This window comes from Lepidochelys kempii, chromosome 8 (genome assembly GCF_965140285.1).
Source record: "Lepidochelys kempii isolate rLepKem1 chromosome 8, rLepKem1.hap1, whole genome shotgun sequence".
NCBI classification, from domain to species: Eukaryota; Metazoa; Chordata; order Testudines; family Cheloniidae; genus Lepidochelys; species Lepidochelys kempii.
In genome coordinates this window covers 67,060,978-67,076,222 of record NC_136387.1, presented here as the reverse complement: position 1 = coordinate 67,076,222, position 15,245 = coordinate 67,060,978, and the positions used below count along the sequence as shown (strand labels likewise).

Below are 15,245 nucleotides of genomic sequence, written 5' to 3'. Positions count from 1 at the left end.
TGTTTCTAAAAGGGTGTTGGTGCCAGAAGAAAAGAATGATTGATGGGAAACAGACACCAGGCTGTAGACACTCATCCTTTTGCTTCAGATGCTGATTTATCAGTGCGTCTGGGTATCTCTTGTGAGCTTTGAACACGGAGGATCACTCGGGGTTATCGACAGTACAAGTGAAGACCTACAACTTTGCTAAATTATTATCTGCTCTCAGACATCTTTTACAAAAAGCCCTGATAGACGCATTATAAGACCAAGGACAAGCTTCAGATTTCGGTGAAAAGCTGCTGTTTTGAATATGTTAGGCTTCTACCAAAGTCTTCAACTTAGTAAAGCAAGTACCATATTCTAACGTTTCACGTTCAGTTGTGCAACCTTTATAAGATACATACATAAATATACATGTACATATATTTATAATCTATAGACTGTCCTTAAATCAATACTGGTTATAATTATCAAGGCAATTTCAAAGGATTTAGAGATGTATTTGTCAAGATTCCTGTCACTTCATGCCCTTTGGGTTACTGTATCTTCAGTGATGCAGCATTATCCTTCAGTGTGGGGACATTATGACGTGTGTAAGACTCAGATTTACACTGAAGAAGGCAAAATTTGGGATTACATGGCCTGTCAGCCAGAATCCAGAGACATGATCAAATATGTGAAAGTGACCCTGGATCCCCCTGATATAACATGTGGAGATCCTCCCGAGACCTTCTGTGCAATGGTAAGGCAAACTTTTCAATGCTCCTTTACTATATAGTTTCAGGATGTGTTTCTGTAATAGGCAGATGCAAAGTGGAAATCCCCAGTTCAGTGAAGATCCAGGCAAAGCCACATAATATTATGAAAAAAGAAAAGGAGTACTTGTGGCACCTTAGAGACTAACCAATTTATTTGATCATGAGCTTTCGTGAGCTACAGCTCACTTCATGCTCAAATAAATTGGTTAGTCTCTAAGGTGCCACAAGTACTCCTTTTCTTTTTGCGAATACATACTAACACGGCTGTTACTCTGAAACCTGTCATAATATTATGAGTTCGTAAATGTGAAAGGCTTCTGAGAAACAAAGCAAGAAGAAATAGGCAATCTTCATTAAAACACATTAAGCTGTAGGATAAGTGGTTCATTTAGTTAGAACCCAATGCTGTTTCACTTGAAATCAATGGCAATGCTTACAGTGGACTTAAATGAAAGCAGTATCAAGCTTCTAGTGCACTAACTTTTCAACTGGGTGTGTTTGCATGGGTTATTTGTGAAAAAGAGTTTGGTGGCTTGATTTTAGTGTGTTCACATCATGAAACCATCATAATGTGGTGTAATTAGGCATCCTTGCCCAGTAGAAGTCTACAATTAGAATACTTAAACAATTGCAGGTTTAAGGTGGGGGAAGGTGCATTGACAGTGTTTTCAGGGAAGTATGCACAGCTCTAAGCATTGCTACTTAATGCTTCGTTATCATGAGCCATAAATGTTCACAGCTGTATTTATGGGCAATATTAAAAGAAACACCATTAGCTAGGGTCTGATTTTTCAGAGGTGTTGAGAATCTGCATTTTCCTGTGACTTTAATTAGATTTGCGGGTGCCCAGCACTTCTAAAAATCATGCCCAAGGGTCTTAAGTCAGGCTTTCTGCATCTGGTCTTCCTAAAATTAGAGGCCAATTGTGAAAATGTTGCACTTAGTAAATAGTTGTGCCAGCTGTGAAGAACTAGGCACTATGTATGTGTCAAAACATTACACCTGAGTAAAGCTGTATGCATAAAGGTTTGCCAGATCAGATCCTAGGAGATTCTTAATGTTGGAAGAAATTTTCAGCTTGTAGAGGACTTTTTTCTTACATTTATATATAAAATAAATTTTCTTTCAGTAGAATGTTAATTTCTGTTGAAAACTATTATTCCTTGATAGGAAAATGTAGTTTTGAAGTATAAATCATATATATAGTGTTATTCATGGTTCATTTTATTATGATGATATCAGTAAAGCAATAGAAATTTGTATAATTCTAGCTAATAATTTAGCTCTGGGAAATTAAGGAGTTCTTAGAAATAAGTTTACTGTAAATTGATATAACCTACTAAATATATTTGTTTGCCTGTATATTATCTGTATGGAGATCACTATTACTCTGTGCCAAACAGGTCTATTCTGGGAAAATTAACTTTTGAATGGCTTATGGCATCCGTTTCAACCCCCAGTACTCTTGAAAGTGTTCAGGTGCAAGCACACGCAGAGTTGGGATGTTGTATGCATGGACACAAGCACTCACCACATACGCTGCGCTGATATCATACATGAAGCAATTACATTGGTTTTGTACCTTTTGATTGCACCACTTGCACTCTGCTCACTAATCTATCCTCACTAACACTGCTTCAAACAGACCCCATTTTAATTTTAATAAACATAATTTGCCAGTGTAATATTTCCTTCTCTCTTCCTACTCAGCTATCAGCTTGAGCAGCACAGCTACATACCACCCCTTCCTGAGAGGTGATTGATGTGCTCGAATCTAACCCTTATTAATATAACTTTTAATTCCATTACTAATCCCTGGTTCGAAAAGAAACCCCTCTCAGATACTTACCTAGGAAACCCCTAGTGGCTGCTGCTGTAGTTTGCATACAGAGCTGAGATTGTTATGAACATGCGTATAAAGCTGAAGTGACAACATAAAAATATGATTTGCTCTTTGTGTCTAGACAAATTTGGCTGTCACACCCCAATGCAACACCCCAGTGGCTTAAAAATGGTAAAATTATCTGCAATTATCTGCAGCCTGCAGCTAATTTTCTGGATAGGTTAAACAGAAGCTTTGAAAAGAAGCCTACAGACGGAAGAAGTCATCTGCGTTTGTACAATTTATGGAGCAGAAGTGCTGATGACAGTAGAAATTCGAGCCCTAGAGTACTCCTCTGGATTTCATAGTCAATCAAAACTAAATTAAGAAACAAAGATTATTAAAAAGTCTTCTGTGCATGTAATTCTGGCATAATATTATGAGGTGGACATTAAATGTTTCCCTCTGAGACTTTCAGCACCATTAATGCAGCATGCCTTTAATTACAAGTAGGCTCATATTACTAAAAAATTGGGAAAATAAAGTACTTTGTGGTGTAGTTAGCAATGCCATTATTATGTTTACTGAAATAATTAAAAGAAGGGATATCATTCTTCTAAGTAACTTATAAGTCAAAATATGCAATGAAAATGGATTTTCTTTGGGAAACACTCTTATGTATGCAGCATAACTAGTATAACAATTTAATGCAGTGGTATAGAAGCATTATTAAGTATAATTCTGCCTAGCAGAATTCCTAGCAGATGTGTTATTGTGAAAAGGCTTTTTTCTTTTTCCTGATTATAAATATTAAGGTACAAATTCTACTCTGTTACATCTGTGCTATTATGTTAATAAGCATGAGATTGTATGGGTTTATTTGGCTAAAGTTGAGGCTGTAGTGGATTGCTTAATGTGAATCTTCATACATGTACATTTGAAGAGACTATATAAATGTGAAAGATATTGCAGTCTTTACCTACATTACCTGAATTAATCCATCTATTTTTCATACCTTTTTAATGCTTAGGTTTAATTTACAGTAATTAAAGTTAGCAGTGTTTGTAAGGGTACTTTAAGTTCAGATAACAAAGTTTTTTGCCTTGGAATTTCCTATTATTTTAAGAAATATTTTATTATATAGTATAATAAGATCAGGAAATACACTATGTGCACCATGCAATTGTAGGGAGCCTTTGCCAACCCCTGTCCCATCTTTCACCTCCATGTGGAGACCAATCACAATATCTCTTCTTGCATTCACTTGAGCATGAGGACTGTGTCCGAGTAGAGTGGCTAGCCACTTTGGATTGGGTGAGAAGAACGTGACCTTACACTTGTCCAACAGCCACGTCTTGAGTTGGCCAGCCAGTACAGGGACTACACATTGTAGCCTCATCAGGGATGACACAACAATGGCACTCCTACACATGCAAAGGAACTCCAGGTGGTAGTGTGCCTCTCTCTCAGCTCCCAATATGGGAGTGCCACTTTAGTCTTATAAAAGAAAAAAAAGTAAATGTATGTAATGACAGTAGAAACAAAAGATGGCTTGGTGGAACCTGCAGGATGCTTGTTTCCTGTGCAATCTAAAGGCAGCAGAAAAAAATACCGTCATAAATCAAAATCTAAGACTCGGGTTATGGGGAAATCAGATTTATTTATTTCATTTATTAACCCATTTCAAGGCTCACTTGTGGATTATTGACAGGAACCTGTCGAATTGAATTTAGTTCCAAATTTACATTTTGTAAAAACAAGTTTTTAGAAACAAGTTTTTACAAAACCTAAGCTAAGCAGAAATGTGCCAATGGAATTTTCAATTTGTTAAACTCTCTTTCAGTGGAAACAGAGTTTTCTGAATCAAACCTACCCTTGCAGTGTTTGCACTCTCCTGCAATGTTTGCAATGCAGCCGCTGCAACAATGTGCCAAGTGCATAAACATGTACTGGACAGCGTGTTTTAATGTTGTTTGTTTATGCCTATTTTTTTTTGTTTTTCTTCAGTATGTCAAATTAACTTTGAATATTAGAATGTAGCTAACAACTCCCTTCAGTGTCAGTAGATGGTTACCACAATAACTGTAGATCTGAGCAAGACAAGGAATTGTAGTGTCCCCATGTAGACATTCAGAAGTAATAAGAAAAAATTAGCAGAAAATTAAGTTTGTGCTCTTACCACCTGGAAACAACTGTGTAATGTAACAAGTTTACTAGAGAGAGAACGGTAGACATGTAGATTTTCTTTGGTAGACTTAATTGGATGAGCAACATAATTCTTACTCAGATTGTCTTAAATACCTATAGGGAGCTAGTTTCTATAACTAGAGTTTGGCTCTGTCCATAAACAAGCTTTCAATCATCTTTGTAACTGCTTATGAGCATGGTTGGTTCCAAACATAGGGTATGTCTACACTGCAGTCAGATGTTTGAGCGTAGCCCCTGTAGACATAGCTGAGCTAGCTTTAATCGAGTTAGCATGAGTACCAATAGCTGGGAAACCGTGGCAGCACAGGCTTCAGCATGGGTTAGGGTGACCAGATAGCAAGTGTGAAAAATCAGGGCAGGGGGTGGGAGGTAATAGGTGCCTATGTAAGAAAAAGCCACCAAAATCGGGACTGTCCCTAGAAAATCGGGACCTCTAGTCTCCCTACCATGGGCTACCTGCCCAAATAAGTACCTAGGGTCCTGGATGGGCTTGTACAACACATGCTGCCACAGCTTCACTGTGGTTGGTACTCACACTAGCTACATTAAATCTGTCTTGCATATGTCTACACATGCTGCAGTCACACCTCCAAATGCAGTGTAGACATACCCATAGTTTGCATCCACACACAATGTGTTTAGAACTCAGTTATTAGGTGTGGCTGCTAACAGCATTTCAACCTTGTCATGTGGCACAGAGTTGTCTTCCTGTAACCAGCATACTATTATTCTCTTTGCTGTGTGGACAGGACCCCACCCCCCACCCCTCGATCCCCCCACACACACACACCCAATATGTTGGCTGGTTTTCATTCTTCCCAGTTTTCTGCACACAGGACATCCCAGTACGCATGGTCCCACATGTTGCTGGTGCAGCTCTGAATGCACTCTCTTACCTTCTGGGGCATTATGTATCATGGTGAGTATGGATGTGCAAACACAACATCAGTTTTAAAATAAATAACATGTATTCCCAGTAAAATAGTAATTTTAAAAAAATTCTTAACAGATTCAGTGGCATTCACAGTTGAATTATAGTAGCTCACTGTCAATATAACTGTGTCAGGAATGTACCCTGAAATCTTAATGTCACTTACTAAAAAAAATTTATATAAATAAACCTATTACTAGTAATGTACTGCAACCTGCACAGCTACTGCTAAGGTACAGTTGATCACAAGGCAATGGCTCGTGGATTCCAAGCTTTAGGGAGCCCCTCAGAACAGGATTTGCTGTAATAGAGTAGTATAATCTATATAGTAGTGTCCCAACAAACACTCACTGTCTGAGGCTATGTTATTATGGCGTAACATCACTATATGACGACATTGTGTCCTGATGATGTATCATTAGGAACCTCTACTGTTTGCAGGTGCCCTAGAACACAGCAAACTGTAGACTTTATTTTTGCAAGGAGTGGGTGAACCCAAACTGCATCCCAATACAATACTTGCTTTCTGACATTATTCCACTGCCAGCCTAGAAGAGCTTGTGCTATAAAAGCCCATTCCTGGATTACAATACCTACTGAACTCATCCGGCATCTGTGAGTTCTTCAAGTCCTGTACAAAGTCAAAAGAACTGTTACTGTTACACTGAACCATAGGAGGATATTCATATGGGTTCACTTTTAAGATGACATAAGACAGTTTCCAAATATTAACATTTATTAACACTTTGTTTTTATTTTTTTTTCTTTTTAATCATAAAGTGACCAGTCCAATGCATAGACCAAGGTTCCATGCATTCACTCCTGAAAACACGTAACCATGTACATATCTTGGTTATGTACATACATGTACAGCGTTAAATGGGGCTGTTCATGTGAGAAGTTATACGTGTGCATAAGTATTTCTAGGATCAGAGCCTAAGAGCCATCTCATTCCCTTTGCTTCATGGAACAGAGCAGAGAGGATGAAATGCATGGAAGCACTAGCATCCCCTGCTGGCAGTTTGAAGGTTGTGTTTGAAACCATTTAAGTGAGTTATCCCTTACTCCATATGGAGAAAAAAATCCATTATATGGTCTTGCTTAAGGGGACTAGGAAATAGTGAGACTGTAGGTGCTGTTAAATTTTCCTCCGAGTTAGTGCCACTACACCTTTATTGTTTCTATTGTGATTCAAGGTAGAAACTGTTTTATGGAGACTGAAATGTCCTGTATGTGGAAATAAATGTGTGTATTTCCAGATGTCTTACAAGTAGCCAAAAGTAGTCTCCACATATTGAAATTATTAATCCAGACATTTCCTCTATCAGTGCAGAGGCCATAATATTCTACCCTGAAAAACTGATAATAGCCCTCGATGCTGCTATGTTCTTCGACTGATGAGGCAAAGGGGCCTCTGTACTTAAAAATTTAGTCTCAATAGACTGAGAAGTGCAACACAATCCTCTGAGCTAATTTACCTGAAGAGGCAATGTCCACAGATCTATATTTATGCACAGTTTGATTTTGTATAAATTTTTCCTCTGCAGTTTAATATATCCACAACAGTCGCATGCAGTGACACCATTTGGATATGTAAGTGTGAGTGTGGTTATGGATAGTAGACTATGAGTGTATTTTAATAATATTTTTGACCTGTGAAGCCAATGATTTCATGATTTTTGTTTTATTTTTATATTGCTCCTCTCCCTCGTCCAGTCCAGTTTCTTCACAGTGAACACTCTATTGCATGGATATTGGAAAGGCCTTGCATTTTCACCATGCAAATTCTTATGCAAGTAGTTCCACTGAGTTCAGCAGGTCTACCCATGTGTAAGTGTTTGGAAGATCAGTGCTGTGGTGTTTTCCATGTTCTATTTTCCATAGAATGTTTCTGTTTCTCATAATTTAATTCTTTAGACAGTTTTTTCTACATGGAATTTATAAATAAAAAGAGAAATTAGCTGAAGTGAATTTTAATTGCTTACTCCAAGTAAAAAACAGTTCCCTAGTTGAGACATTTTGTCAAGTTCCAGACCAGAGAGAATTTTTACTGCCAAGTAGTTGTAAGGCCTTTAAAAGGGGACAGTGTTATGATAAGAAGAGCATTTTCTTATGTGTAAATACAGTGTCTTTCCAGTGCTTTACATTTTTATCTGTAAAACTGTCAAGAGTCATCACTGTAACTCATCAATTTGATTTTTGCCATCTATACCTGCTCATAAGGCAATCTCCTCCAGTGAAAACTAAAAACAGAGCCGATTATGGATGACATTTGCAAATGACTGCAAAAAAACCCAACTAAATAGCAAACAACTTTTTTTTAAGACCTCTTTTAAAAAGCACCCTGTGTATAATCAAAAAGTACAGAATGTGATTCTTGTAACTACTAAACAGTTCTTACTATATGTTCCATTTTCTACCTCTATTTTTATCTGAGCCCTCCACAGTCTGGTAGATCCCTCGGCTTTGTTGCCCAGATGGATCTAGCAAGGAGAAACAATACTGTAGGGATAGCCTGAAGAAATATCCTGGAGAAACTCTAACAAGGTGCCTCATATGCAGGAATATGTTCAAATTTCCAGTGCCATTAAACAAAATTTAAACAGTACACTCCATTTTCCCTGTCTAAAAATCTGAGAAGCTCATTATTCACTAGAAAGGCCAATTTTTTCCTCATTTAGATGATGATGAAATAAAAGTAGCTCTTGAAAATAATAGGGGCTATGTACAAGCTTTGTGCCCACACCCGTTCATTCTTCAGTTTGGACATCTCACATTTTATATTTTCAAGAAACCAGGATGAAAATGTTGTGCTTTTGTTGATATCCATATTCACTACGATCAGCAAGAATAAGGTCTGGAAGTACATAGGAATACTTGTCATTTGAAGCTGGGACAAAAGCTTGGGTTTTGGGGAAGATGATTTAGAAGCTTAGAACTTTATTGGTGACGCATTGATTTTGATTTTTGTAAAAATGGTCGGTCTCATTTTTTCCAATGGGAAAAGATGTTTAAGAGTAAAGCATGATCTATACTTTACCTTTAAAAGTAAGTGGTTGGGATTTTGTATGTGGTCTGTAGAGGACTCTGGCACACACTAGCTTAGTCTCGTGAGGCTGTAATACTCTAGTTTAATTCATGTTACCTGAGTCAATGCAGGGGTAATTGGGTGTTTAGTGGACTGTGATGAGCAGATCAGACTGGAAAATGGAGGTTCCCTCTGTCTTTAAACTCTATGACTGCATAATTCTAGAGGGAGATTTTCAAAGCCACAAATAGCTGTTAGCATTGAAAATCTCCTCCTTGGAAACATATCCTTCATTAAAATTAATTTGCATCATTTAAGGACCTGAACCAACATTGACTGAAGTAAATGGAAAGACTCCCATTGATGGCCTGATCCAAAAATCTACTGGCATATGTCAGTTGTGTAATGAAGATATGTGTCTAAATCCCCTAGATCGCTTTGGAAATCTCAATCAATGACTTCTAATCTATTTTAGGTAAAAGCACAATTAGGAATAAGCTTTCTGTGTATTTACATTCTGTGTCATGGTACTTTCATTAAAAAGCATTTTTTCCAGTATATTAAACCTGTTTGTTTGTTGTATAAATGTTTGTTTTCGGATTTCCTCACCTGCAGAACCCTTGAAAGCAAGGGTCAAAGTCTCCAGTGGCTGGACAAGATTTTATTACTGGGATACATTTTGTTCTTTGATACATTTACTGCACTTCTAGGGCAAGTAAGAATGCTCAGATAGCATATTTTAACAATTTTTAACTGGAAAGTGCCATGTCACAGCTGAGAAAGACAAGGTGGGTTAGGCCCAGACCTGAAGAAGAGCTCTCTGAAGTTCAAAAGCTGGTCTCTTCCACCATTGGTCCAGTAAAATATATAACCTCACCCACCGTGTCTCTCTCTTATCCCGGGATCAACACCGCTACAACAACACTGTAAACAAATGTGTCACACATATCACAGTCTGGATATTAAAATATATTGCTTTACTTTTATGAGTTCCACAGCTTGTTTATAACTAACTAACAAGAACAGAAAAACCTATTAATGAATACTCTCCCAATTTTTCTCTCTAATTATGCCATCATTAATTGTGACACTGTTTAATAGTTAAGTGTCTCTGAGCTCATCCTTTATCAGCCCCAATTTTCGTGGGTTTAGAAATAGGTCTCTAAACAGGAGTAAATCAGACTACTTTTTTAAAATTAAAAAACAGTTGCATTTTTAGCATAATTTTGTTGACTATTAATAATGTAAACAGTGTCCTTTTTAACATTAGAATAATGGCCAAGTTACTGATGTGTGAAAATGCTCAGTATTTTTCATATCCAAATTTTTTAACCATCCACACATTTCCTTTTCTCTCTTGCACTGTTTCAGGGAACTGAACAAAGTCCCCCTTTGGCAAAAGGCAGAGCATGAAAACTTGTAAGTTTGGAGTGAGATCATTCCCATATGCTTTGGTTTTGGTGCCAGCAAAGGACTCAGACCTTTGCTGTCTGAACTGGTACCAGTTTTGCTGAGCTGCACCATAGGAACATAGCCAGCTAGCTCTCGCAAATATGCTACCGTTTGGTTGGTTCTCTGTGTAGTGTTCTCAGACACTGTGGGCCAGATTCTCAGCTGGTGTAAATTGGCATAGCTCCATTGACTTGAATGGAGCTGTGCTAACTTACATCAGCAAAGTGTCTGTCCCTGTACATCTGCTGCTTCTGTTGAGATTCAAGCCCGATACAATCTGTCTCTGCATTCTTCCCTGGGTACCAGCCCTTCACGAGTTCTTCCTTTGGCCTCACTAAAATAGTATGCTCTTCAAAGTGATGAAGATTGAAGAAAACTGTCCTTTCAGAGAACACAAAAGACAGAAAGCTGGAGATGCTTCAAAGAATGCAGTGATATTACCTGTGACCTCCTGACTGTACATTGTGGATTCTAGATCTGTGATTTTTTCTGTTACACTTTAGTTTGAGAAGAAGCCACAACCAAAGGATTTCTCCCTACTTATCCTTTCCCCTCTCTCTATTGGACAACATAATTGTCCACCAGATGGAAAGGCTTCCATCTACTCCCTCAGAAGTCTATGTCCCTGCAGACCCAGGTTGTCGACCAGTGGCAGGTACTTAAATCTTAAGGTCAAACACTTTAGTGGCAATATGATAGAAGTGTGCACTGAAATGTGACTTGTATTATGAGATCTCTCTCAGAATGCCATCTGTGAAGCAGCCACCTTCCCTGTACACATACTCAGAGGAAGTAAACATGCTGTGCACTAAAAGTACATGGAAAGGCCCACAAAGTTTAGGGTTTTAAATCGGCAATATTTGACTCTTCTAATCAACACTAATCTGACGAAGAATTTGGAGCAAATATCATACTCGTGGTTTTATCTTGGCAAGTGCCAAGTAGTGCTAAAAGGTGAATTTGGGATGATAAAATTAATGCATAATATCAGACATACATCAGTGAACAGTAAGGCAACACTGAGTCCAACAGAAAACTCTGACATTTTTGTTCCTTTTTCTCAATCCCACTTTCAGAGTAATACAACGTAGGTAGAGTATGCTAATACAATTTTTCAGAATCTTGTTCTTCCCCTAGGACACTTCCTTCTGAAACCTCATTTAAAGCAGAGATTCTCACCCTTTTTCTTTCTGAGGTCCCCCCAACGTGCTATAAAAACTCCACGGCCCATCTGTGCCACAATAACTGGTTTTCTGCATATAAAAGCCAGAGTCAGTGTTAGTGGGTAGCAAGTAGGGCAATTGCCTGGGGACTCATGCCACAGGGCTCCCATGAAGCTACATTGTTCAGGCTTCAGCTCCAGGTGGCAGGGCTCAGGACCTGGACTTCAGCCCCATGTGGTGGGGCTTCAGCTTTCTGGTCTGGGCCCCAACGAGTCTAATGCTGTCCCTACTTGGAGACTCCCTATGGGGCCTCAGACCCCTGGTTGAGAACTACTGATTTAAAGGATCTCATCAAGTAGATTACTAGTTTGGGTTCTGCCCAAAAGAGTAGTAACAAAAATTTCGTAGCCTACTTGAAATCAGGTTTGATGTTTTTAGACCAGGTCCTAGTGACCATATCATATAAACCACCATCACAGTTGTCACTAATTGGTGCCCTTGCTGGCCATCTTAGCAGAAGCCCCAAAGACTGAATACATGTGAGGGAGTCTTCACCCCATATGGGTTTCCCCCACAGGTTAGAATTGAAATACTGCATGGGCAGGGTTGGGAAAACTTTTGGTATTGCTAATTTTACTTTGGATCAACTTTGGGCTTAGGTTATTAATGCCATACGTATGAAACCTTTCATAAGCACTAAAACGTATTTTTAGAAAAAGATAAAACAACAACCTAGATGTTTAGCAGCATCTTATAAATCTGCAGACTACTTTGCTGTGAAGATGTTCAGGTCTACAGTAAATTGCTGAGAAAGTTTAGTTGCCAGTTTTTTGCTTTGGGAGTTGAGTACTAGATAGCTCTCTTCCTAGGCAGATAGCCTTAGAGGATTTTGGTCTCCATCTCCTGTCAGGAGTGGTAAAGCACCGATACAGGGGAGCTTGGTGATAAGTTAGCCTGTATGCCCAAACCTCATGATAGCAGTGCACAGATTAATGTTGATCCTTCTGCCATAGCCTGTTCCCCGCATTCTATTCCTACTGCAGGGATACAGGGCGCAAGTACAGGTAGGGGATCCAATGGGAACACAGCTCCTAAGCAAGCTGTACTGCTGGAGGGTGGGTGCCATCAGTGTGTATGTTATAGCCTTCAGAACAGTGGGATTGAGAGCTACACTTTTCACTACAGATCTCAAAGAGTTTGTAGGCATGCTCTCTCATCTCCATGGGAAGTCAAATCCCCCCACTTGTCTTATGTGCAGGATACCTCATAAATTCTGCCAGTTCTGTCTCATGGAAACTCAGCTGGAGGACACAATCCAGCTCATAAATACTTAATAGCAAAGAAATTCATAGTTAAGCCTGAAATACCTTCTTGACTTATAGTATTCACCAATGCCTAAATACTGTATTTCAGAGGTCTCCAAACGGTGGTCTTATACTGTTGTTGCTATTATTTATTCCTTTATAGAGTCTTCTTCCCCTTGGTTCAGAATGCTTTTCACAGAAAAAGTAGTGCTGTAAATAAAGACACATAACACAACCCAGAATATCAGAAACCACTTTACAAATAATGTGCAGGGACTGTAGGTGAACAAAAAATTAGAGTCCTTTCCTACAGTGTCTCCTGGCTCTGGAATTCCCATGGGCAGCTGCCGCCATAGAACAGAGCCCTTTGTCAGAATAGCGTTTTTTAAAATTATTTTTAAGAAATCATTCTAAAATTTACTCTTCTCGGTTTGAGTCAGGCTGCAGTATATTTGTAAATTTTGTGTATCTGTAAGCGTGTTTGTGTATGTATGAATGTGATATAACATGACAACTGAAATTGTAAGGAAATCTAATTTTAACTTGCAGTTGATTTATGAAATGATGCTGAATTCTTTGAGTTTGTGAAAATAACATATGATACTAATAATCCTTTAGAACTGATTTAGCACCAAATCTTGTTGGAGTGCCAGTAGGAAGCCAAGGACTTGTAACAAATCAATCACTTGTAGTGACATTTTTATTACTCTTTCAGAAATGCCATGCTTTAATTGTCTCCCCACTTCAAATCAACTGCTTAGTCTGGTTTAGCAAAAGCTTTCTTCCCATATAGCCTGTTAGTTGTGACTGTCCTAGCTTTTGGAAACCTAAGCTCTGTATACATTCCTGGCATGATTACTGCTGGCAGGAGCAGAACCTGTGAGGCAAGTCTGAGTGTGCACATAATTTAGGAGAGTGACAATGCCATATTGATTATTAGTCACATTTTCACTAATGTTTTTAAGTTACTGGGCCAAATTATCTGACTTCATGCATCCCCTTCTGACTTCAATGGGATTGAAACGGGTGTAAATCAGCTCAGAATTTGACCTTTTTATTTTAAACTATGTGAAATTTTCAGCAGTGGTGTACAATAAAAATGGCTTTGTTTTTATAACAAAAGGAACACTAAAAGAAAATAATTTTAAAAATCATAATAATTTAGTAATACTTCAAATGTTTTTGCATCCTTTCTAGCACAAATCCAAAAGATGAACTGAAGTGCAACTATAAATAGAAAATAAGCTTTAAGACACTGTTTCAGCAATGATGTCTTTGCCAGCTTGTAATAAAGGGGTTTCTTTTTCTCAGACCCATAAAGGACTCACGTTAAAATATTTCTAATCTCATTTTTTTTTGTTCCTTATATAGATTAACCTTATTATGGTTTACTGAAGCCAAAATACTGATTTGTCTCCAATTAGTTTGCAAACTTGTAAGCAGAACAAAAGTAAAATGCACCAAGGTCATGTCATGTAAGTGATAAACCTCATCAACTCTGGCACTCCAGAGGTCAGTGGTTTAGTTAACTCTGTGTTCTTGGCCTTGTGATTCTGGACTTAGTGGTATTATTATCTTTTCAAATGAGCAGATGGATTTGTTTTCTGTGTGTTTTTGCAGCCATTGAAATGCTGGCAATCAGCAATACTGAAAGAAAAGCATTTCCTGTGTCTTCTGCCTGTGATATTATTGAAAGTCCACACAACATCAGCCCAGTGATGGTAGGTCAGACACATTCACAGTTTGACACCAAAAAACACATTGGCAATTTGCCAAGAGCTGCATGTTAAATAAAATGGGACAAATTGCAACCAACCTTATATTTAATATATCAGTGCAGACACAAAGAGTCCGTGCATGCAATATTCCATCTCTACACAAGCAGAAAGCTATTCAAATTAATATGGACTATGGCATGCAGGACCCTGTAGACTCTGCATATCCCATTCCTCTCTTTAAGATGAGGACAGGGAACAGCTGCACTGTAGAACTCCAAGGCATTGTGGCTCCCCGCCGCCCCAGAGAGGCCCTCCATCCACCAGAGTGGGCGGAGTCAGGAAGCTCTGAGCCGGTCAGGAGGCAACCCAGAAGTGGAAAGGCACAACCTGGAAGTATAAAGGCTGGCCCTCAGAGCTCACTAGCGGACCAGCCGTCGGGGAGGCCAGACATAGCCAGCCTAGCCTGCGACTGGGAAAACCCCACGGCCCCAGGTCCACACCAAGTCTGGCCGGACCTGCCCTGCGCCAGCTATCCAGGGGAGTTGCCAGACCTGCCCTGCGCCAGCTATCCAGGGGAGTTACCAAGCCGGCTGCTGCCCACTGCCCCGAGGAACCCATGGTGCTGGACCCCCCGGAGAACACTGCCTGGACCCAGGTACCAGAAGGAGGGGAGTTAGGAAGTAGCCCAGGGACAGTTGACCCTAGTCTGGCTGTAACTCTACCAGAACCCATGTCAGTGTGTTGCGGTCAGGATCCCCACTGACGGAGCAGCGGGTCATTTGTCACTGCTAGGGCCCTGGGACGCAGTGGAGTGGGAGGGCCTGCGTCCCCCCTGCCACCCAACTCATGGGTGGCAGTCTCCCCCTCTTCCAGGTCCTT

The 15,245-nt window shown here is 39.3% G+C and overlaps 1 protein-coding gene across 2 annotated transcripts in view; it reads left to right on the top strand.

Annotated features, from left to right (window-relative positions):
• Positions 1 to 466: 466 nt before the first annotated feature.
• Positions 467 to 15,245, top strand: part of NTNG1 (netrin G1) — a 199,058-nt gene continuing 184,279 nt past the window's right edge. For both annotated transcript variants that reach the window (XM_073356855.1, XM_073356854.1), the window contains exon 1: positions 467 to 724. In XM_073356855.1, coding sequence (XP_073212956.1) covers positions 479 to 724 — 246 coding nt within the window. In that variant the 5' untranslated portion in view covers positions 467 to 478. The remainder of the gene's footprint in view (positions 725 to 15,245) is intronic.